At 38.2% G+C, this 24349-nt stretch overlaps 5 protein-coding genes across 9 annotated transcripts in view; 3 read left to right on the top strand and 2 right to left on the bottom strand.

Moving 5' to 3' along the window:
- Positions 1-1185: 1185 nt before the first annotated feature.
- LOC137716266 (uncharacterized) lies at positions 1186-2713 on the top strand. Its single transcript, XM_068455692.2, has 2 exons — positions 1186-1593; positions 1686-2713. The coding sequence occupies exons 1-2, from the start codon at positions 1410-1412 to the stop codon at positions 2438-2440; spliced, it is 939 nt and encodes a 312-aa protein (XP_068311793.2). The 5' UTR covers positions 1186-1409; the 3' UTR covers positions 2441-2713.
- Positions 2714-4891: 2178 nt separating this feature from the next.
- On the top strand, positions 4892-6821 carry LOC137716329 (large ribosomal subunit protein eL19y). The gene is made up of 5 exons (XM_068455768.2): positions 4892-5119; positions 5763-5885; positions 6004-6317; positions 6399-6454; positions 6546-6821. The coding sequence occupies exons 1-5, from the start codon at positions 5008-5010 to the stop codon at positions 6568-6570; spliced, it is 630 nt and encodes a 209-aa protein (XP_068311869.1). The 5' UTR covers positions 4892-5007; the 3' UTR covers positions 6571-6821.
- A 191-nt stretch (positions 6822-7012) lies between these two features.
- LOC137716328 (putative ethylene response sensor 1) lies at positions 7013-10366 on the bottom strand. 4 transcript variants are annotated; one of them, XM_088690455.1, is made up of 7 exons: positions 10058-10363; positions 9883-9963; positions 8850-9781; positions 8210-8578; positions 7855-8121; positions 7615-7742; positions 7013-7486 (listed from the first exon to the last, which is right to left on the bottom strand). In XM_088690455.1, the coding sequence occupies exons 3-7, from the start codon at positions 9753-9755 to the stop codon at positions 7240-7242; spliced, it is 1917 nt and encodes a 638-aa protein (XP_088546581.1). In that variant the 5' UTR covers positions 9756-9781; positions 9883-9963; positions 10058-10363; the 3' UTR covers positions 7013-7239. The 4 variants fall into 4 exon arrangements, with proteins under 4 accessions (XP_088546581.1, XP_088546582.1, XP_068311868.2 ...); XM_088690456.1 differs by having other exon boundaries at positions 9883-9976; positions 10058-10345; XM_068455767.2 differs by lacking the exon at positions 9883-9963 and having other exon boundaries at positions 10058-10366.
- Positions 10367-12075: 1709 nt separating this feature from the next.
- Positions 12076-16114, bottom strand: LOC137716139 (fumarate hydratase 1, mitochondrial). The gene is made up of 17 exons (XM_088690453.1): positions 15892-16114; positions 15683-15800; positions 15462-15611; positions 15238-15348; positions 15075-15158; positions 14872-14970; positions 14687-14737; positions 14546-14595; positions 14116-14197; positions 13884-13978; positions 13722-13788; positions 13546-13596; positions 13309-13404; positions 12891-12989; positions 12765-12794; positions 12616-12681; positions 12076-12447 (listed from the first exon to the last, which is right to left on the bottom strand). The coding sequence occupies exons 1-17, from the start codon at positions 16035-16037 to the stop codon at positions 12361-12363; spliced, it is 1482 nt and encodes a 493-aa protein (XP_088546579.1). The 5' UTR covers positions 16038-16114; the 3' UTR covers positions 12076-12360.
- Positions 16115-21151: 5037 nt separating this feature from the next.
- LOC137715720 (putative polygalacturonase) overlaps positions 21152-24349 on the top strand; it is a 3846-nt gene continuing 648 nt past the window's right edge. Inside the window, exons 1-7 of one of the 2 annotated variants that reach the window (XM_088690452.1) lie at positions 21152-21506; positions 22121-22197; positions 22688-23002; positions 23228-23348; positions 23445-23619; positions 23732-23802; positions 23890-24349. The exon at positions 23890-24349 is cut by the window's right edge and continues 648 nt beyond it. In XM_088690452.1, the coding sequence (XP_088546578.1) occupies positions 22186-22197; positions 22688-23002; positions 23228-23348; positions 23445-23619; positions 23732-23802; positions 23890-24349 (1154 nt within the window). In that variant the 5' untranslated portion in view covers positions 21152-21506; positions 22121-22185. Of the gene's footprint in view, positions 21772-22120; positions 22198-22687; positions 23003-23227; positions 23349-23444; positions 23620-23731; positions 23803-23889 lie in introns of both variants that reach the window. The other variant, XM_068455061.2, reaches the window with a different exon arrangement.

Raw genomic sequence — 24349 nt, 5'->3', positions numbered from 1 at the left:
AAATTAGATAATAATTGTATAGGGTATACCACCACCAAGAAGGAAAAAAATGTCATGGTATGAATTTCAAGTCAATATTTGCAAAATCAAGTGAGAAAGGTAAAACAAATACCGAAGCGTAATAGATTTAAAATATTACACAACAGCTTCTATATGTACCATACATGTAAGTTTTTTTCCACGCCAAACTAATAAAAGTAGATTTTCACATAATAAATTAAGGGACTTGTTATTAGCACTTCAAAAATCTCATTTGGCACTCCAAACTTTCTATAATTAGAAAGAAAAATACACGTGTGAGGAGTGTAGAATGAGATTTTTGGTGTGCTAATAATAGTTTCCTAAGTTAATTAGAATAACGATAGATAGTACACCACCGAGATGAACATAATGTCATGGTGATTGTATCCCAAGCCGGTTATACAATGTTATGTTAAAAAGTTAAAACAAATAATATTGTATGATAGAGTCATATACAACCAATGTAAAAGTTCAGATGCACCATATAATAAACAAGTACAATATGTTTCACTAACTTCACCACCTATTCCAAGGTGTAGAAATTTATCAATAAAAAAACCCTTGTAAGGTAATATTAAGGATGAAAACTCGCATATAATAAATTTTATGCATTTCAGTCAAAATGGACATTGAGATTGGCATATTCCTCACTTTAGTCCCTGAGATTTGTAGTCGATGGTAGTGGTCTCTGAATTTGTTCACCATCAATCATTTTAGTCATTTGGTGAAAATTTTCAACTAAATAAAAATAGAATGATAAAAATGATTGATGGTAAACAAACTCAGTGGCTAGGGTGAGAAGTAATGTTAATCTCAGAAATCATTTTAATTAAAAAACCTGAATTTTATAGTATTTTGTTATATTTTCACTGGAAGACTCCATTCTCTGGAATCATGCAGGTAAATTTCTTTCCGCCGCCATATAATTAGTCAGAATTTCAGCTTACAAAAAGCAAATTTTCAACCCTGTTTTACCAGTGTCACGTTGATCATCACCACCACGTCCAAATAAGACGTACGCGACATTGCTCTCTCATTGGGGCGAGCTGGCCTACCAGAGACGCGAAAGAAAGTCCGATAAGCTTGCCAACCACGCAAGGCCCAATAAGATTTTAAAGTAACAAAATTTAATTAAAAGGAAGGTAAATCCGAGGAAAGTTCCATAAAAGGACATGTAATTAATGCTAAATCCCAAACAGTGTGGCTTTCTCCCCGTACAAAAGCGCCCCTCTCCTCATTTCTCACTCATCCCTTAAAATACTTCTCTGCCCTCTCTCTCTCTCTCTCTCTCTCCCCCCCCCCCCCTCTCTCTTCACATCTTTCTCCTTCGATTTTCAGTTCATCAAATCTCTGAGAGTTATTTAACACAAGTTTGTTCGACTTCGAGAATGTGCGGTGGTGCTATAATCTCCGATTTTATCCCTCGCGACCGTCGCCCTCGTGTCACCGCTTCTGACATATGGCCGGACTCTCCCTTCGCTAAGTTCAATCCCGACACTTTCTTCGACTGCAATCCCACCCCAACTACTCACACCGACTCAAATCCGCGTAAAAAATCCAAGCCCATTTCAGGTAAGCTCTTTGTTCATCCGTATGTTGTTTTCCTCGAGTTTAAAAGATGAGAATTTTCGTTCGGATTGTGACTGGGGATTTTTCACAAATAGGTAATGTGCAAGAAGAGAAGCCGGCTAAGAGGCAGAGGAAGAACCTGTACCGAGGCATCAGGCAGCGTCCGTGGGGAAAATGGGCCGCCGAGATTCGTGATCCTAGAAAAGGGGTTCGAGTTTGGCTTGGTACCTTCAACACCGCCGAAGAGGCGGCCCGAGCTTACGACAAGGAGGCTCGCAAAATCCGCGGCAATAAAGCCAAGGTCAATTTCCCAAACGAAGACGACGACCTTCCCGCCCAGACCTATCTGAGAAAACCAAATCCTCCTCTGTTTCAACCCAAAAGCTTTGAATTGGGATTTGAGTATGATCTGAACCAGTTTGCGGCATTTCCCTCCAATTCCAATTCAGATGGGTTTAACTCCATGGCCATTGCGAACACCGACCCAATTGTTATTTCCGGGGAAGAAAACTCTTGGTCTGGTTCAGATGGCGCTTTCTCCTCGAAGGGGTTGCTGGGTTGCAATCAGAACGGGATGGGCGGTTGTCACGGCGGAGCTGAGCTGACAGAAGTGGAGGAAACACAAGAAGGGGAATTGAGCTTGGAGGCGATTGCAAGAATGGAAGATGACGAAGTGCAGAAGCTTTCTGAGGAGCTAATGGCGTACGAGAACATGATGAAATTCTATCAGATTCCTTATCTGGACGGGCAGTCCATGGCGGCTCCCCAGAATCCTCCGCCTCAGGAAAGCACCGTCGGTGATGAGCTTTGGAGCTTTGATAACGACGAGGGCGTTCCTGCTTCTGTGTGATTAATGTTGTCTGCTTCTATTAGTTTGTTTTAATTAAGGTGGTCGTGAATTGAGTCGGTCGGGCAAAATTGATGATTTTGATCATTAGTTTCGTCCTGATTAATCTGTATTGTAGGCGTTTAATCTTTAATTAGTATCTTAATTACCCACAATTGCAGTTGTGTTTAAATTTTTCTTCAGTTTCCGGTGTAAGTGAGTTTCTGGTGTTTAGATGAGTGCTGAGACACTGATTGTAATTGTTGAAAATCCCATTCCATTCCTCCCAATTTCCAATTTCGTTCTCTCCTGAGAATTATTATTAAGTTTTGGGTCAAAATTCCAAAGAATTTATAAGAAATGGTAATGTTAATTGAAACGTGATTTATTTCCAATTTAGGTGTGAGTAGTTTTTCAAAGCAAAGGGATTCATTTCTCTTAATTCATCAAGTTCAGAGATTCAAACCATTAAAATTTGATCAAACGACTAAAATTATTATAACTTTTAAACTGGATCCTTATTTATAGTCGTTGGAATAAATTTTAATAATCTAAATTTCCGAACTTGATGAATTAAGTGAAATAAATGAGGATCCTTTCCGTTTTCCAATTGAATTCCCAGTGCGCGCCCACGGTTGCCGCCTTTTGCAAACTTGTACGTCCCCTTCTCCTACTTGACTTTTTCTCTCTTGTACTACACAACTAAACACCCGATGGCTTGACAAGTAGCGCCCTTTCTTCTAATCGTTGGGCCTGATATCGGATTGAACTGGGTTGGGCTATTAGAACTTTATTCAGACTGGGATATAGGCCCGTTGATATTTGATTTCTTTTTCATCGAAACATGTTTCACTTTTAAATTAAGCAACAAAAAATGCTTAGTAAAAATAAAATTCTCTGCTTTATTTATAAGTAATGACCTTTAAATAGCAGTTTTTGAAAGCAGCATATATATTGTTTTTTAAGATGTGCTTTTATAAAAAGCGATATTAGACCTTTAATAAAATTTTCAATTTCTATGATACCCTCATTAGCTTTTAAAAATGACATTATTAATAATCCTACACACATTTACTCCCTTGGAGATCAAAATGACTGCCATCACCAACCACTACAACCACTAATCTTACACCACCGTTGCCATTACTACCCTCGTCACCTCTGCCACCACCACCACCACCACCAAAACCACAACCAAAGTTGCCACCACCATACTCTTAACATTGCCGCTGCCATCCTCATCACCTCCCCCACCTCCACTATCGTCATTGTCACCACACACGACGCAACCACTAGCCTTATACTACCACCATCATCGTTGCCACCACCACCGCTGTCATCAGCACAATTCCCACAACTACTACCTCTACCTTGTGTAATTCTGGCAGTTAGGTAGAGCGTTGAATAAAAACAGATATGGATGTTTTTCTCAAATTGATCGTTAAGATGAGGCTTGGACCCAAACAACTTAAACAAGATAAGATTAGTTTTGGAAATCTCAAATCAATCCTTACGAACTCAAATTGTCACAAGAAGGAAAAGAGCAATCAAAACCCAATTTGTATGGATGTATGCCAAACTACCGGTTACAAAATGCTTTCGTACCTAAACATTTCGTATTTAAAACTATAAATAAAGTTGTTGAAAACAAATTTCGACAGACCGAAACAAGAGAAACCAATGGTTGATTATCCACTACGACAATACTAAAGAAACAATGAGGGCAGAATCATGTTCTACTAGTAACTTATTAATTTGTAATCTCCATGCTAGTTGCAAGTTCGAAAAAAGTTCTCCAAGCCAACTATAACCATACTAAAGAAACAACAAGAATCTCCGTTTAATTCCAAATTGGTGTTGTTGATACACAAAATTAGATTAACTTTGGAACAACATAAAGTTTCGAGATATGAGTTTCGCAAGATATGCTCTTAGAATCTTTTAAATTTAAAAAGAAAGGAAATATTAGAGACATTGTTAGAAATACATACATCGAGAAAGAGAGAAACAAGAGAGAAACGAGGGAGAAATTGGGAAGGGAAATCAAAGTCATTTTTTCTCTCATTAAAGTGCCTATTTATAAGTTTAGGATTTACATAAAAAATTTCCTAATTAATAACACATTATATAGTGACCCAGAAGAATATCCCATTCCCAAATTTGAATTATAGGTTTTTGGATAAGACAATGAAAACTAAACCAGTCAAACATATTTAAGCCTAGTCCAATATATTACTTGCTAAGAAATAACCGAATTTATTATTGGAGTTGTGAATAAAGCCAGGGAACGAATTCACCACCATATAGCGGCAATTACTAGCGATTCCAACTTCATGTAGACGAGTTGCAGCTTACAATCCAAACAGGCTGCACCACCCAACTAAAGAACCCACATAGAAAAAATATAGAAGAAACAGGCCCATGAAATATTAAGGCCCAGTCATACGGGGAAACCCTAGGTCGAAATTCCAAAACCGCAAAAGTGAGCGATATATAAAAGCTTGTCGTCCACTGAAGCTCAGCCTCTCTGCCCACTGCAGTTGCCGAAAGGAAAGGGAAGGAAGGAGGTAAGACGAGGTAAGACACGGACGATGGTTTCGCTCAAGCTCCAGAAGAGGCTCGCCTCCAGCGTCCTCAAGTGCGGTCGCGGCAAGGTCTGGCTCGACCCCAATGAAGTCAGCGAGATCTCCATGGCCAATTCTCGTACGTTCTTCTCCTTTCCGTTCATTTTCCTCCTTATTTGCTTCTTTTGATCTGCATATCCTGCGCTGTTTTCCCCACTTAATCAATTTTCAATCCATTTCTTTAATCCCGCGTTAATCCACTGTTTGGCTATCGTGAAAACTCAAACATGTAATTATTCTGTGTTGTACGGAAGGGATTTGTGTACGGTTGCTGAAGTTTTGAGACGTCTGTTAACTGTTTTGAACTGGGTTTATTGAAAGATTATATATTTGTGTTAGATTTAATCTACGATTTGTTTTAAGTATATGAGCTGTGGTTAATTGATATCGAATTTTGACTTGAGTGGTAGCTTTTTATTATCTTCAAATCAGTATAGAAGTAATTAACGTTGGTTTAATTGTTATATTTTGGATTATGTTTTAATTTAAGTCATTTTGTAGTTGTAGAGTGAAATGTGATGAGATGTTATCGTGTTGCGATAATGTATGTTTTACTTGTGTTATATTTGAATTTTCCCCGTGTTTTCTACTCGTGAAGTTTCGCCAATAATTTGCAATTGTATAAGTAGATGTTTAGATTGACGGTATTCGGATGCCAATATTTTTTAGCACTTCTGCCTTTCCGTGTATTGCTTGTTGACGTGTTTGATTCTGAATTGCAGGCCAAAACATAAGGAAGTTGGTCAAGGATGGTTTCATCATCAGGAAGCCGACCAAGATTCACTCTCGCTCTCGTGCACGTCGTATGAAGGAGGCTAAGAGAAAGGGACGTCACTCTGGATATGGTATGTTATTGTATGTGTTATCTCGGCTTGCACTGTGACTGTACATATACACTAGTGTTTGCATTTATTCAAACCAGGAGCAAGTCACATTTTAATGAGTGGTTTCTTAAATTTTTAGGTAAGCGCAAGGGTACCAGGGAGGCAAGGCTTCCTACCAAGATCCTCTGGATGAGGAGGATGCGGGTGCTCAGGCGGTTGCTTCGCAAGTACCGTGAATCAAAGAAGATTGACAAGCACATGTACCATGACATGTACATGAAGGTTAAGGGTAATGTTTTCAAGAATAAGAGAGTGCTGATGGAGAGCATTCACAAGTCAAAGGCTGAGAAGGCAAGAGAGAAGACTCTGTCTGATCAGTTCGAGGCTAAGCGGGCAAAGAACAAGGCTAGCAGGGAGAGGAAGCACGCCAGGAGAGAGGAACGCTTGGCTCAGGTATTGTCACCGTAATCTGTTTACTGATTATTATGTAATTCATATGAGATTCTCACGTTGCTGATTATTCTCTGCATTCAGGGACCTCAAGAGAAAGCACCAGCACCTGCTGCCCCAGCTGCAGCTCAACCGACACAGTTAGTACCCTGCCTTGAAACCCTATATATATTATCTGCTGACCTTGTTGGTGTTGTTTTTTGCTTATTACATTGTCTCTTTTACTTGCAGGGTATCCAAGAAATCAAAGAAGTGAGTGCTTGACGAGAACTGATGGATTGATGACTTGTTATGGTCCATTTGTCTCGACTTACTTTGTTAGATTAGTTTTAACGAGCAAGTTTGTTCGTTTGTTTTGGATGTCAGTACTTTATTTTCTAGTTGAAAGAGATTTCAAAATCGGCGTACTCTGTATGAAGTTTAGTTTCTTTTATCTATTGATCGGTTTTTGGTCCCGGATCTACCTGTTTTGTATCCAGATTTAATATGAAATTCTTGTTTAACAAATTCTCTGTTCTCCGATGCATTAAAAATGAACAATGTCAGGAGTGTTTCGTTAAAACTACTTTTTTTTTATTTATGATTGAAAGTTGTCTATGATATAGGTTTCTTTCAACCCAGTTATTGAATGATTGTAGATAATGGTGTATCGACGGTATAACATGTTAATTACCTGATTTGCCTCATCTGGACGAGGATTTAACACTTTCTAATTAAGAAACAATTGCATTAATCGCCTCGTAAAGGTGATGATTAACAGTTATAAACGGCATCGTTCAGTTTTACATACGAAGCACGTGACGATTAAACCCTAAATTTTGAAACCTACAGATTTCATCCAACCTCAACATCCTAAATCAAAATTCCCAGGTTGAGCTAATATCTCTGTCAAGCAGCAAACATGGATGACTCTGACCATTGACATTCAAAGACTTCTTTGATAACGTGCAATCGATGAACTTGCGCCAAATCGAACCCTAAAGGATGGTTTGCGTCCAACGAGATCACCGCTTCCATAATTTGCTTGTCCTTTAGGTGGCATCTGGACCTGGTGTGTTGTTGTATCACTATGATTGTCGCATACCCCCAGTTTGACGATGAATGCAACGATACTCCCTTTGTCGATACCCTCGCTTTCAATCCAAATATGACCTCCCATGGTGTTTACAAACCTAATCCAAGTCATTTCGGATAATGTGGTGACCAAGTTGGATGAACAAGCAATAAAAAAAAAAAGCAGAATGCAAATTTTTCAATGCCCTATAGAACTGGTAAAAAATCAGAAAATATTCAAGTCTACCGTTTGCAAATGGCAAGTCCAAGTCCAGCACCCTCGTTTATTCGATTGGATCCATTTCGGGGCTGAGAAAACTTGGTGAAAACATGAGGAATATCTTCTGGGAGAATACCACAGCCAGAATCCTTAACCTGCAACATCAGGAGTGCCATTAGATCACGTTGCATCGATGTCAGAGTTACTAAGAGATGTCTCGACCTCAGCATACAAAGAAAAACTAAACAAAGATAAATCGCACAAGACCTGAACTCGTAGGTAGAAGTGGCCCTCAATTGACTCTGGATAAAACTCCGGTGGTTGCCAGTCTCTTGAAGATTCTGGTTTCGCAACAGACGCTATAATTGAAATATAGCCCTGCTTTGTGAACTTCACCGCATTACCGGCAACATTGAGAATGGTTTGCATAAGCCGGTTCTCATCTCCAACAGCACACACAGGTAAATCTGGGGCTAGAATCAAAGTCATAGACAACTTCTTCACAGATGCGATGGGCTGTACCAAATTCATTACCTACAGTTTGGAAAAGGCTTGCACGTAAGTTTGCCAAAACCAAATTATTCGAAAGTATACATTCAGGCCCCGGGTCTGGAAAATTTACCTCTCTGAAAACTCCATGGAGGTTAAATATTTCATTGTCTAATTCTAGACTGCCATCATCTAGTCTAGAAAGATCTAAAACATCATTAATAAGTGTTTCCAAAAGGTTACTACTCTTTAGAACTGTCTCTATCATAAGCCTTTGTTCCGGAGTCAGTTCCGTCTCTAACAGAAGAGAAGACAATGCAATGATTGCCTGCATTGGTGTCCTCATTTCATGGTTCATGACAGCAAGGAAATCATTGCGAGCATGGATTGCCATCTCTGCTTCTCTTCGAGCTAAATCTAAAGCCTTGTTCTGCTCCATGAGCTGAGCACGGGCTCGCATAGATTCTTCCAGAATAGCAGCATGTGAAAGAGCAACAGCTACCTGAGCACAGCTGCACTTGTTATAACCTTTAGCAAGTATATAGGAATCATAAGGAAGGCAAGTGATTTATCAGTTGTTTCGGCATGATCAGGAAACAAATGTGCATAAGAGCTCCCGATAAATACATTACTCTTTCAAATCATGAACTTAAGATGCAAGCAGTAGTTAAACAGTAAGCAAATAAGCATTGTGAAAACAAAAGAAAACGAGTAAATGCATCAGGACAGTTAGTCATGCAGTGAAAAGGAAGCAAGTGAACGTGAAAACAGACCTGATCTGCGACAACATCAACGAGCTCCAATTCATGGTCTCGCCATTTTCTGGTGCTATCAGTGGGTAGAATCAATACCATGATTGCGTAGCTTTTGGCAGAGAGATCCGGCCAGTCATTGATTTCAAAATTCGAAAGATTCAATAGGGGTACCCGTAGAGCAACAACCTCAGGCGGCACATATCTTCCCACAAGCGGTCTGATCCTGGCCAGTGGGCAGGTGTATGGTACACGAATTGCTCGAGAACTATTGAAGACTTCATTGACCACAGGAAGGTTTATTGACACAGTAGACCCAACTTGTATCTGGTAGTTCAGAGTGTGATGAAGCTGTAGGTTCATACCAGTTCTCGACGGCATCCATAACGCGCATTCCTCGAGGCCTAATGTTCTACCCAACTCAACAAGGGTAGTTTTTAATATAGTGTCCCTATCCAATGTGCTTCGAATTTCATGAGTCAGCATCCTAACATGCCTTCCTGTTTCTTCCTGAGTGAGCATGAGCCCCATCTCCCTGTCAAGCTCTTCAGCTCTGTTCTTCAGACGCAGCTCCCGGCTCTTGACGCTTAGCAAATCAGGGATAATGTGAACGAGCATTAGAGCGGTAGCACACGATACAACGGCACACGAAACCTTGGCAACAGTCATAACTATAGCAACAGTTTTGGTGTGCATAGAGAAAGTCCAGACATTTATGAAATGGGTTGCTCCACAAAGAACAATGAAAGCACCGAATTGCATAAGCACCCATCTGTACGGAAAGAAAGCGGATTTCTGCACAAAATATACGAGCTCCAAGGGGATGGAGAAATAGGCAAGGGCAATGAACACATCAGATATGTACTGATATTTCACCAGCAACTCATCCGGGGGCCATTGCGCATCTACGCAATCACAGGACTCCATTTTTTCAACAGAAGTTTTCAATGAATCTGTGAAAAAATCATAAAAAAACAATAAAAAATAGAAAAAAGATTGAAGCTTTGGAACTAATAATCCATCTATTTTCTTAAAAATTAATCCAGAAAAGAACCCAATAATCTTTGTTTTCTGGTGATGATCTTGGCAATGCTTAATGGGTTCAATGAGATTTTCGCTCCAGTATCCAGATATGCTAAAAAACGAGGCTAATCATAAAATAATAATCTCTAATCAACTGATAAACAAAACAAAAATGATATTACAAATTTAGTCAAATTTAGTATTACCAGGCTTGATGCTCGAACTGAGGGTGAGAGATCAACTGGGGAGCTCAGAAGGAGTGATCTGACTCGTCCATTTAGCAGGAGCTGAGCCTCTGAAAGTGTGAAGCGTTTTTTCACGTGGAGGAAGGAGGAGTAAAGATAGTAAAGCGGAGGGAGAAAGACAGAGACTCGGAGGGAGGAGAGGGAGAGCCAAAAAGCATCACGGACAAGCGAACAACGCCACGGACGAATAAATCCAAGACAAAGGAATACGAGGGCCTTGCTCGCGCGAAGAGAAGACCCATCTGGAATTTATATATTTTTTTCCTCAATGAAATTAGAGAAAAGAAAACAAATTATATATTTAGCATCTTACTGGCCCTACATGTATGTTAGCTACCGTCTTAGAATTCGATTTCATTTTATTTTATTTTTTAAATTTAAAAGTTGTTATTTTAATCTTTGAAGTACAAAATTAGTTTTACATTCTCTTATTTTTGTTAAACTCGTTACACATCTGTTCAATTTGCTTATGTGAATTAAAAGATGTGCATATGGCAACATGTGTGGACTCGCCACCACATAAAACTATGCTACATGTCCAGAACAATTAATTATCGGTTATCAATTTTTATTTATTTTTTACTTGAATCGTTAACGTGTTATATGTGCGAGAGGTTTTTGAATAAGACAACCATATAACTTATAAGGCAACTCTCTCTCTCTCACAAGACAAGACCAATCTAAAGTCAGAGTGAAAAAGAGTTTTTATTCTTTTTAAAAATTGGTCAAACATAATATGTCATGAGGTGATTCAATCGAAGATTTTCTCTCTACGAAAGTGAGTTGAACATTCTAATTAAACAGAGACCAACATTTTGTATTAAAAGCCACATTTGAAATGGATAAATTAAAAATAATAAAGATATATACATATATATATATATATATGATAAATGGAACCAGATCCCCTCTGGAGCAATATAATATGAGCCTTGAAATTTGATTCAATAACTATAAACAAGAGGACCCTCTAAAAGTTATAATAATTGTAGTCATTAAATCAAATTTCATTTAGCCGGATGACCTGTTCAGCAGGCTCAGATTATATTGCTCTGGACGGGATCCGGTTCCATGATAAATGTTTATTGGTTCCTCAAAGACAAGTAGCGCGAGATTTAGTAGGCCCATGTCCATGTCCAAGTCAATGCTCTTTTTTTCATAAAATGGAGAGAATTGAAGGTGCAGCGTATCTGAATGACTTTAGACAGTGACGATGCATTGTATTTGGAAGATGGCGATGTCGCAGCTATTATATGAATCTCGAATAATTTAAAAGTTATCTTCACGTGTTGTATTTTAGGGTTTGTTTGGATGTGTTTATGAAATGGTGAAAAATATTTTTAGAGAAAATATTTTTCGGTTCCAAAAGCACTTAAAGTGTTTTCTACAAAAAGCACCAATTATGTGTTTATTCCAGGAAGCACTTTAAGTGTTTTTTCAAGATTTGCTTACATTTTTATTAAGGATTGGATCCTAAAATTATTTTCACTAAAAACGTTTTCAGTTATTTTAAAAGCACATCCAAACAAGCTTTTAATCTCTTACACACTCGTGTTTAATCTTGATCGCTGGTTCTATTTGATCTATTATGTCACATCCCGGCCCGGGCAAGACCATTTCCCGGGCCCGCTCCACCACCATAGCACGATATTGTCCGCTTTGGGCCTCGACCACGCCCTCACGGTTTTGTTTTTGGAAACTCACGAGCAACTTCCCAGTGGGTCACCCATCATGGGATTGCTCTAGCCTCCTTCTCGCTTAATTTCGGAGTTCCTACGGAACCCGAAGCCAGTAAGCTCCCAAAAAGCCTCGTGCTAGGTAGGGATAGGAATATACATATAAGAATCACTACCCTGGACGATGTGGGATGTCACATATTAAACCTGAGTATCCTGTGCTTGCTTAATTGCTGCTTAGTTAGGTTTATTTATAAGCGATTTGGCCTTGGCTTGTTTGCTAACTGTCATGGAACCTGCACAACCAAGTAACTTTCTACATTTTATTCTGCTGGGTGAGTGAGTTTCTGAAAAGCTTGTATTCTTACAAACATTTGGGAGGCTTTCTCCTCAGCGGCCTAATTGACCCAAAGAACAAGGCCTGCCAGCCAGCCATGGAGAAAACCTCGAGAATATTGTTCCTAAACACATTACAAATAGCACTTATCGCTTCTAATTCTTATTTCACCCGTAGGATTTATGCACAAGCACAACGGCAATTGATTCGGCTGAAACCGGGAAATCAATTTTCAACAGCTTCGAAATCTGTCAGTCAGTTGGGCCAATCATCTTCTCTGGCACCACAAGAGTATCAAATTCTTCGCTCGATAGCATTCCAAGTTTCAATGCAGCTTCCTGCAGAATGGTTGCATCTTTGTTAGATTCAAATGCTTCAGGCCTGTGCTCAAACATAATTTGATAATGCCATGTGTCTAACAAGAACGGAAACAGAATTTTCGACTAATCGAATTTAAGCTGAATTAGCCATCTAACGGAATAAATTATCTCAAAAGGAATTAATACCTTCAAAGTGGATCCCTCCTTGTGGGCTGTCTTTGCAACTGCCGCAGCATTATCATAACCAATTTTCTGAAATACAAGCAGATACATAAGTCTTGACTCAAACCGTAGTTACACGAGGAAAACATACACATGAATGGGTGGAAACTTACATGATTCAAGGATGTGACCAACATAAGTGACTGCAATACAGAAACAACGTAAAATCAATTAGCTCTTAAATCTATGATATGGAATGCTTAAAAGGTGCACATTCTTCACCAAAAAAATAAACAGACCTCATGAAGAAACTTTGAAATTCTTTCCCTATTAGCTTGAATTCCTCTCACGCACTTCTTTTCAAAGGAAGCAGATGCATCCCCAAGCAATCTCACAGACTGTCAGTAAAGAATAAAAAACACCAGCACCGTGAACAATTGCATGTACGTGGCGCTGCAGCACAACAATAGACTCCAAACACAAATCGAGTACATACAGTAATAAAGGGGCATCTACTTAGGAAGTTCCATCATATGGAGAACTCGAAATATCGCAATGCATCCAAGTATGTGAAAATGCTCTATGACATTATTGTACCCACAACTACATTCAAGAAATGCGGGTACTTGATTTCTACAAGTTTTAGGTCGAAATTTCAGTACATACAGCATTTTGATTTTGAACTACAAATCATAACAATACTACAACAGAACTTACGTGTAGGAGACCACTAGCAATCATTGGCTTGAACACATTAAGTTCAAAGTGACCATTTGATCCACCTACTGTAATGGCAACATTATTACCCATAACCTGCATGACATAAAAATACAAATTGGTTACAAGAAAAACTATATAAAAAAGATCACAGTATCCTAACATTAAACCAACATCTAACTAATGACTTCTCAAATGTTTGTATATCTTAATGAAACAAAAAAGGAGACACTTTACCCGAGCACAGACCATTGTGAGAGCCTCACACTGGGTAGGGTTTACCTTCCCCTGGAACAAAAATGAAGTCGATCAAAATGACAAGTTTGGTGGGATTAAAACTTTGCACGGAAAGCTAGTTACAGGTGTTGGGCTATTTCTTCATAAACATATGTAGGGAAGATATGAGAGTTTACAGGCATAATGCTGCTACCAGGCTCGTTTTCAGGGAGAATGAGTTCACCAAGGCCACAACGTGGACCACTGTACATGAAGTGCACCTTGAAATTCATAATTACAGAAAGGGCACATGGAAAGGGGGCGAAGAAAAGACAAAATGATCCAAATAATACACAAACCTTCCTAAAAAACGTATGTCATTAGCAATCTTCATCAAAGAGGTAGCAACTGTGTTTAGGGCTCCGCTAGTTTCAACAACAGCATCATGTGCAGCCTGGAATAAAACAATAAATGTATAGCATGCAATATAAGTTTGTTGTATTCGACGCAAGAAGGTTTACCAACTGTTCAATCAAGTTAAATCTTTCATCCATCAAAAGAAGAAGATGGGCATTTAGTGTAGTGACTCACCAAAGCTTCAAACTTGTTTTCTGCAGTGACAAATGGTAACTTTGTTTCCTCAGCTACTGCTGCAGCTATCTTTACATCAAATCTGGACGGAAGACACCAAATAAATGAAAATCCATAAGGCATAAGAAATTCACTATGAAAGTTATAATATTTAAAGTTTAGTAAATGTACAAAGCATGCATCTCTATATATAAAACCAAGTGAGGTCTACGAAATACTAAAATAAATGGTGAATAAATTACTTTTCTTAGAAAAAATCTTGAGATTCTTGAAATATAACAGCAGGAAAAAGAAAAAAATAAGAGTTGAAATGAAACCATGACTCCCCCAATTGAAAATACATCAGGATACCAAGGCAGGCAAACGTAGAGAGAGAAAATCAAGGAAAAAGAACACACAAATATTCTTCAACCCTAAAAACTATTCATACCCCTTCTTTGTGTTCAATCCAGTCCCAACAGCAGTACCACCCTGTGCAAGCTGCTCAAACAAATTATCAATCAATCAGAAGGTTTAAAAGAAAAAAATAAAGGGGGAGGGAAAGCAACCGACAATCATATGAGTTGCCTACCTGATACATGCGAGGTAGAGTACGCAAAACTCGTTCAATTCCATACTTAACCTGCAGCCAAAGAAAGAGGCTTTTGATACGTAACTCCTCGAACAAGGTACCAATCTTGTCCAAGAGTCAAAGATGTAAAAAGAATAGTATGGCCCAATGATGAACCAAGCTCGGCAAGAGGAACGTAAGCTCACTTGTGTTGAATAGCCGCTGAACTCTTGCCCAAGGGTCAAAGGTGTCGCATCTTGCGTGTGGGTTCGTCCAATTTTAACAATATCTTTGAATTCTTCAGACTGGTAACATTAAAACATATGGAATCAAGAACAAGTTTCACTTTTGGAGAAAATAATTTTGATTCATAAAATATCCATCTGCTTTCGAATGAAAATAACCAAACCTTTGAATGTAGGGCAGCATGCAAAGTTTGCAAATTTGGTATCAGTCTTGAGTTAATTTCCTTTGCAGATGCAATGTGCATGACCTGGAAATACCACACAACAGTTCAACAAACAGCAACAAAGAAAAAACCAACCTCACTAAAACAAAGGAAAAGGACTTACCGTTGGGAAAGTGTCATTGGAAGATTGTGATCTATTAACATGGTCATTTGGGTGCACAAACTTCTCGCCGCGCTGATGGCCAAGTATCTCAGCTGCCCTGTTCGAAATGACCTGGGCACAGTCCAATATCTTACCCCATTAATTAACAATTTAACATACACAAGAAGCACGACCCAAGAGCATAACTTTCATGGATCAGTGTTAACTAGCTGCTAAGAGCTCACCTCATTGGCATTCATGTTGCTTTGGGTTCCACTGCCAGTCTGCCAGATAACAAGCGGAAAGTGTTGGTTGAGCTTTCCCTCGGCGACTTCTTGGGCAGCTTGCATTATTGCTTTCCCAATAGTTGGATCAAGCCCATACTCCATGTTCACCTGCAGTACTCACCATAAAACTCAGCCAGGCAATACATCAAACCTTACAGGCACAAATAAAAACCACAAACCTTTGCAGCGCATTTTTTGAGCACCCCAAAAGCACGAACGATGGGTTCGGGCATTCGCTCCCGCTCGCCGCCGATGTCGAAATTCTGCAGCGATCTCTGAGTCTGCGCCCCCCACAGCCTGAAAATTCACGTTTTGGATAAATAAAATCACTTCAAATTTAGAGACATGAAAAATGAAGAAGCAGCTTGGAATGGAGAGACAGACGAACTTGTCTGAGGGAACGTTGATGGGTCCAAAAGTGTCCCTTTCCTCTCTAAACGACGTCGAATAGGCTCTCGAAGATGTAGCGTAGCGGAATGCCGCCAACGGCGTCAACCCTCCGGCTGCCCGCCGTGATACGATGTACATGGCCATTTGCTGGTGGTTGAACTCGGAACGATGAAGAGAAGTATGGAACGTAAGCTGAGTGGTTGGTGAGTCCAAATTATATGTCGGCGTGCCAGAACGTCGCATGCATTTGGACTAAACGCAAACCGAATTGTCGTTTTGAGTTCAGATTTGGGTCGGATGATAGGGCTCATGGGCTGGTGAGTTGGTCCATATGAGCCCACATTAGGCAGTCCAAGATTCAAGTTACCCGGTTTAGGCCCAGTGCGCAGTAGAATAAATAAAATTAATCAAAGGTAAGAAAAATAAAAAAGAAGAGTACTAGGGAAAGTTTATGCAAGTGGTGAATTGTAAATTGCATTGCTCTTCAATTTATTGTGCTCTGTTTAAAATATTTTTCCTTTTCTCAGCTTAATTTAGAGTAGTAACATCGCATGTAATAAAAATAAACAATTTTATTTACACTTGTGTTTTGTATTTCTACCCCAAACTTACTTTTCAAACTCATATTTTGAACAACAACATATTTACTATGGGGATAGAGGAATAAATTAGTTGTGAACTTGTCGTTCATAATATATTTACACGGGTTACGTAATGGGCTAGCTATGCAATTTCTCAGTTATAATAGATAATATCAAACTTGCCATCCACAATATCTGAATCTAAAACCTTCTGCTTACATGTGCGGAGAAATACCACTTGCTATAGTATTACGTGGCACCCAATGTACTTAAACTTCTCTTTACACTAAACTAAATTAATTAAATATTTAAATATTAAAAACAAGCCACTTAGTACTACGGTCTAGTGGTATGCCTCTTCACTTGTAAGTGAAAGGTCTTAGGTTTGATTCTCGGCAAAGGCGAATTTGAACTACAATATTGCTAGCCCATTGTGAGGCTAAGCCCATCTCTTCCATCCTTGGTGTAGATAATATCATTTGTTCAAAAAAACAAAATCCTTTGAAGAAATTTTGGAGAAATTTTTTTGGGTGACGACTACACTGTGATAGTGTTGTTAATCCATGTGTTATATTGTGAATAAACAATATGATTAACAAACATCATGGACCTAGATTATATTATCATTAAAAAAATCCATGTGTTATAAGGTTGCATACTTGTTAATAATAAGGGGAGGGGGAAGGGTTCAAAACTATTCCAATAATTTTAGGGAGGGGGGATTTTTGAACTCGGGACGCATGGGTAGAAACCCAACACCCTATCCACTAAATATTGTACCACATGCTACTATTGGAGGGTTAGATTTGTTGCGTTTGATACATTAGTCTTAAGCTGATGACATAGCTAGATTAGGATAGCTTATCACTATTATTGTTAAGATGTACAACTACTGCAGTTCTCCATTATTAATTAATGAAATTATTTTAAGATTTTCTTTAACAATGTGACAATCACACTAAAAAACTTATGAACTTAAAAAAAATTATCTAGGTTAATAAAATCAAATACAATGATCACCATGTTAAATCTTATTGCAAGTTTGTTATGATTTTATGCACGCCTATATAAATGTATGTGTTGCATATGCCTTTCATGCACCCTTAAATGCCTTTCGTTTCTGGCGTGCATGCAGCTCCTGCATGCAAAATATATATACACACACATACACTTTGGATGCGGTCCCTAGTTATGAATATTTTTTTTATTGAAACCTTGTTGGTTTTCAATTTTTTATTGAAGTCCATGAAATTAATATGATAATTTATTTCTATGTATGTTACTATATTTTTTAAATTAAAATTTGAAATTTATAGTTGTTTATATTAATGAGCTTTTAAATAAAAAACCGTAATTTGTGGGATTAAAAATATCAAAATATAAATATACTATTGTGTGTGTGTGTGTGTGTGTGTGTGTGTGTGTAAACATGTGTACATTCATCAAAATTAACCAAAAAATTATTGTACCAAAACATGGGTGCATTCTTCAAAAATTACACAAAAATAAAAAGATATTAGGCTTAATAACATTAGTAAATTTTTTCGTTTAAACTTGACATAGATACATTCTCAAATCAAAGAAAAAAAATGTACCCATATAAGTTTAAAAATGGATTAGAAAAAAATGGTACATTTTGCATATAACAAATTGGTATATTTAAGAATGAGTACATTTTAAGATTAAAATTTTGAAAAAATTACATGAATGGGTACATTTAAGATTAAAAAATTGAAAACATTTTTTTAAACAGCTAATGGGTATAAACTTATTCTAATTTATTTATTTATTTATTTTGGAAATATTTTGAATTGAAAATTAGTTAGGAGTTTAGTAAAGGTGTGAGAATTAAAATTTTAAATCAATTATTAGTTTTTAGTTTAAAAAATTATGTAACTGACATGTAAATTCATTATTACATTAATGTTAGGGACTTAGATCAAAATTTGAAATCTAATAAGGTTTCAATCAATGAACATTAGTAATTAGGGACCGGATACTCATTTTTACGTGTATATATATATATATATACATAAAATGTTAATTTTGGGACAGTCTCATACATCCGTTAGTCAAACTGTTAAGTCTGCCATTAACCGATGATGTGGCGCCTATATAACAAAGTGCAGAAACGGTATTGCTCAATCTTTTTCATATATATGTATAACAAAGTGCAGAAACAGTATTGCTCAATCTTTTTCTGACAAGTAATATCTAAGGAATTGTACTCAGACTCAAACCTCAAACAGGATTCGAAGATGGTAGACTTTGCATTGCCTGAAGAAATTAAAAGCTACATTAGCAAGCTGGGAAATGATGTTCCGAAACCGCAGCCCCTCGGTCGATTGTTGTTGTCTCAAAACGCAATAAAAGCAAACTTTTTACCGCTACCTTTGGATCCAAATATATTCAACGAAATCGAGCACAATGTGTTGAATGGGAGACAAAATTATAGTGTTAAGCTGTTAAAGATAGAACCCCCAGCGGATCCATCGGCCCCTGGGGCATCGGTGCCCACAAGATCCGAGGTTGTTGCGTCTCCTATGGATCTGGTAAAGAACGAAAATTACTATGGTTTAACCAAGAACTGGAGTACTGGTGTTGTCAAAGGGCAAAAGTTTGCTGTGTGAAAGGATAGATTTTTCAGTGTGACCGTCACAAGAGATGGCACACCACGTGTCTCTATATAAATGATGGGATATGCGTGTGAAAAGGTTAATAACTTACAAATTAAAATTTTCCACCACTTACATAAAAATACGTGATGTATCATCCGTATTCTCGTTACAACTAAAAATTTCTCGTGTGAAAGATTGTACAATGGATTGGAAAACTAGGATTATGACATGTGTCATTAGATTAGTCAAGAGATGTCTTAATGTTGGTATATGGTGTAAACTATAAGTACCTAAGTGTAATTATTACAATTACAGTTAATTAATTAATCAAGCATATATACTTTGAATTAATTTGTAAATGCAATAGCATATATGTTTTTGTTGGTTGGTGCGTAAACTTACAAGTTTAAGTTTCTTACTCATGTATTTTGTGTTTTAATAAGATACGCATATGACAATCCAATCGAGGTGATAATCGGGGATACATTGCAAACTCTTCTTCATTTATGTTACAATACGTAGTTATTCCAGTATGATACAGATGTTTCTAATTATTGTGTTAGTCCCCTCTAGTCCTATATATAAAATCAATCTAAAAGACTCTCTTCTTGATCTGTAATGATGATTTAGATCAATGATAGAACACGATCTTGGTTCCTAATCTGGAAAACATACGCACATATTCACTTACATTGTTACATAGATATATAAGAAAGGGACATAGTTTTACAATAGCTCAAGACAAATATGTCTTTGCAACAGACACATGAATATATGTAAATTGCCATTTTCCTTCTTCATAGCAGACTGAGGTTAGAGACTTGAGAGTGCAACATTTTGGTTAAGAAGTAACATTTACACACTAGGAATTAATTGGTGTGGACATGGATCCTATCGTGTCTAACTTTGCCCGAATAATTTTGCACAAAGAAGATTTTGTTGCCTAAAATTTTTTACCGACGAATTTATACTTTGCACGACGTATCATTTTTTGTTGGGCAAACACTTTTCTGTAGTTGTGTAGGCACCTACCATAATGTCTAATGGGGTAGAGAAAACTTAGCTATCTTTAAAAGACACACGACAATGGTATCTCAAGTCACTTACTCATTGTTCTATAGTTAACCGTACATTAGTAACTTAAGATATCATTATCGTAGCATTCCAAACACATTAAAAGTTCTTCTCGTAACGGAGGACCCCTCGACCTCTCTCCTGCAGTTATGATGCCTACCACTGCTGCCCAGTAACACTTATAGTGTTCTACAAGAATTGAGAGACACAAAACTACAACACTGGGCTCCAATTCACTAAAAAAAAATAAAATAAAGCAAAGTTACGGTCTTTGAAGATTAACCAACCAACCCCATGACCCCATGTCTTTGCAATATGTCCCTCTCAGCCTTCGCAAACAAAAAATCCACAAAAACATGAAAAAAGAAAAGGAGAAGAGAAAGAGCTTTAATTAATTGATATTAGTGTGGCAAGTACTAAAGCTTGCTGCTTTATGATACATCTGGCCGTTAGCGGCCAAATAATTGAAATTCTCGGTGGCGGTTGCTAGCTGGTTTTCTTGGTTCCCCTCCTCCACTGCCACCGCCGCGGGTTCTCCATGTGATTCTCCCCTTTATCCGAGGGTTTTTTGTCAATATACTCAAAAGCATATAGTTATCGTCAGCCTTATTCTAGAACCAGAAGCACTTACCAGCTTCGTTTCTGATAAATAAGCTCTGGCAATATCATGCCAATCCCTTCTTTTATGGTTTTTGACGAGGTTAGGATATTTATATATACAATTTTACAACGCAGTAATACGCCAAATACTTATCATTAGATATCAAACTTATCTTACACACATGTAATTATTAGAGGTATGTGAGTAGAACATGAGACAATATAAAACATCGATTACAACTAAGTATCAAACTCATCATTGACATATTGTATAGGTGAGTCGAACATAAAATAATCGAACAGAAAACCAATACTTCGTAGGCAACGTGGCATGTGATGATGTAACAAAGTAAGTAAATAGTAGGCATTGTATGTTGACTAACATATGGCGCAGATTTTGGCAAAACAACGATAAGTCTTGGGAGGAAACCAACTAGAAAAAGAAAACAAAGACGCGTTCGTCAGTAGAAGTGTTTGATTTGATGTGAATCCCAGAATTGGATGTGCGACCGTACGAGGAGAAGGAGGAGTGAGGGAATAAATAGCACTCTGATAAGCAGCAGCACAAGGGCCAGACAATCACTCATAGAGGAGGAGCAGACGAGGGCGGGCCCACACATGACGGCACAAGTAGTTGCAACCTGGCGCTTTGGCAACTTGGGCTGACGCCAGCCTCGCAATATCGACACATCACTGACATTATGGTCCTCCGCCCCACCCCCGTGCGCAGCACCCAACAGGCAAGTTGAAGACGTGACTAAAACGATATCTCGAACCGATTACGCATTGTCTATCCTTATTACACACTTTTGTTATTTGAAAATTTTAAAACAGTATATAATTAATTTGAGATAGCTTGCAACATCAATCAAATCCTCAAATTAGTTACAAAGATTTTGACTGTGTTTTTGTGTTTGTGCAAGAGGGTTTTGGGGGCCAAGATTGTGTCGGAAAGACATGATTTGTGTTGGGAATCGTGGAGGTTTAATTCAATTTCTATATTTGGTAAGGAACAGGATTAACTTAATTTCTAAACTTGATTAAGGAACAAGATTACCTTTTTATTGTCGAAGATTTTGTAAAAGAAAAAAAAAAACATTATTATTCAGATTTGAACTTTCCAACTTTGATGCGTGGAAAATGCTTTTTATTGTTGTGCAAATTGCAAATTGCAAATTTCTGCTGGCCTTGTCCTTCTTTTTTAGCTGTCGTTTTTTCTCACCACCCGTTTGTTTTTGTTTTCATGTACATCATTGGCATTTTATACCCCAAACCCTCCTCTTCCTTGTTCCCTTTTTCCTTGTCCTTCTTCTTCTTCTTCCTTTTGTTTCATATTTTTACTGGGTTTTTGCAGAGTTTTTAGAGGCTGCTGCTCTCTCAGTTTGGTAATTTGCTGTTAAGCGGAAGGGCAAACGACTAATGAAGAGCCTAGTAAGTACGTTGGTTTTGATTTCTAATGTTTGATTCATATATGTGTGTGTGTGTATGTGTGTGTGTGTGTGTGTGTGTGTGTGTGCATGTTGGTTTTGAATTTTCATCGTCTGGGAATCTGCAAAAGATGATCTTTCTGATCCAATGGTTGTTGGTTTTTAGTTTTTACATTGTACATCGGATTTGCGTACGATGTTTGTGAAAGACATCCACAAAAATGGAAGATTAGTTTTTGTTTATGATTCATGATTCTCAGATTAGATTGCTTCTTTGTTTTGCCTAAATTGTCGAGATCTTCGGACATCGATTCTTTAGTCTGTTTTACAGTCAATAGTCATTGATTTTTTCGTTTGCGCTTTCTGTATCGTTGATTAAGGTTTCGATTTTAGTGTGTTTTTCTTGGTGTTCTACCAAGTTAGTCGCAGGATTTTTGAAGACATATCCCCAACTTCCCTTCAACGTTAATTTTCTTTTATTTCGCATTTTTCAGCTGGCTCTGGTTTTGGTTCTGGCATTTGCTAGTGCTGAGTATGATGGAGAAGGAAAGGACAGAGAATGCGAAAGGAAGAAGCTTTTCGATCCCAGACCTCACAGTGTGTCACTCTTGGAGTTTGGGGCAGTTGGAGATGGGAAAACATTGAACACAGTCGCCTTCCAAAACGCTATCTTCTATGTCAAGTCATTTGCTGACAAGGGTGGTGCTCAGCTCTATGTTCCACCCGGCAGGTGGCTCACCGGGAGTTTTAACCTCACCAGCCACCTCACGCTCTTTTTGGAAGCCGGTGCCATCATTCTTGGATCCCAGGTTCACATATAACACAAATGAAAATTCTTTCTCTACACCATTCTCATTCTGCACACTGTTGTTTATTTATGTCTCGATCTTCCTTTGATTTATTCAATCTAAAGGTCGGAAATAAACACGGGTGTCCGGAAATCACTTTGCTGACACAAATTTTACTCTGCTTTGTACCAATAAAAACTTTTCCACTTCTGTAAAAATTGCTCATTTTTGGCAATGCTTATGCAGGATTATGCTCACTGGGAAATTGTGGAACCCCTGCCTTCTTATGGTCGAGGGATTGACTTTCCGGGTTGGAGATATCGTAGCTTGATCAACGGAGACAATCTAACCGATGTGATGATAACAGGTGAGGATATTCATCCGTAAAATGGTTGTCTGCTGAGATATATCCGAGTTCTGCTTTTCTTACGTAACTAATTCCACATTCAATAAATTTTACCAGGTGATAATGGAACCATTGATGGGCAGGGTTTCGTCTGGTGGGAGCAATTCAGCTATCATGCATTGAATTACAGCCGACCACATCTAGTCGAATTCACCAGATGTGAAAATGTCACTGTATCGAATTTAACCCTCTTGAACTCCCCTGCTTGGCACATTCATCCGACATACTGCAGGTACTGCTCGTAGCTTATGAGGTCAAATGTCACTTTTCTTGTATGCTCAACTCTACCAGATGCATTTCAAGAACTGATCTGAAATTAATCTATATGTGTCGAAATAATGCAGGAATGTGCAAGTTCTGAACATAACTCTCCATGCTTCTCCTGCATCTCCATATACTAACGGTATAGTCCCAGGTGCGTCAAAAATTCTGTTCACGCTGTTTATCTATCACTGCATCTCCATATACAAAGCCTAAATATCTTTCGTTACGTGTAACTCAGATTCTTCCGAACATGTTTGCATTGAGAACTGTAACATTAGTATGGGGCATGACGCAATTGTTCTCAAGAGCGGTTGGGATGAGTATGGAATTGCCTTTGGAAAACCAACCAAAAATGTGCACATCCGTGGCGTTAACCTTCAGTCTTCTTTAGGCTCCGGCCTGGCATTTGGCAGCGAGATGTCTGGAGGCATATCGAATGTTCGTGTAGAGCAGCTTCGTCTACATGACTCATTCATCGGCATTGCACTAAAGACAGCTATGGGAAGAGGAGGTTATATGAAAGACATAGTTATATCCAATGTCGAAATGGAGAATATTCGCTTGGCAATTGAGGCTACTGGTCAGATCGGTTTGCATCCTGATGAAAAATATGATCCCGATGAACTACCAGTTGTTAAAGGAATCACCTTCGAGAATATGGTTGGCACTAATGTTACATTAGCTGGAAACTTTTCTGG

The sequence above is a fragment of the Pyrus communis genome, chromosome 3 (assembly GCF_041283825.1).
Source record: "Pyrus communis isolate YQ-2024b chromosome 3, ASM4128382v1, whole genome shotgun sequence".
Classification (NCBI taxonomy): Eukaryota; Viridiplantae; Streptophyta; class Magnoliopsida; order Rosales; family Rosaceae; genus Pyrus; species Pyrus communis.
Note: the sequence above shows the minus strand (reverse complement) of the source record. Positions and strands in the feature narration are given on the sequence as shown.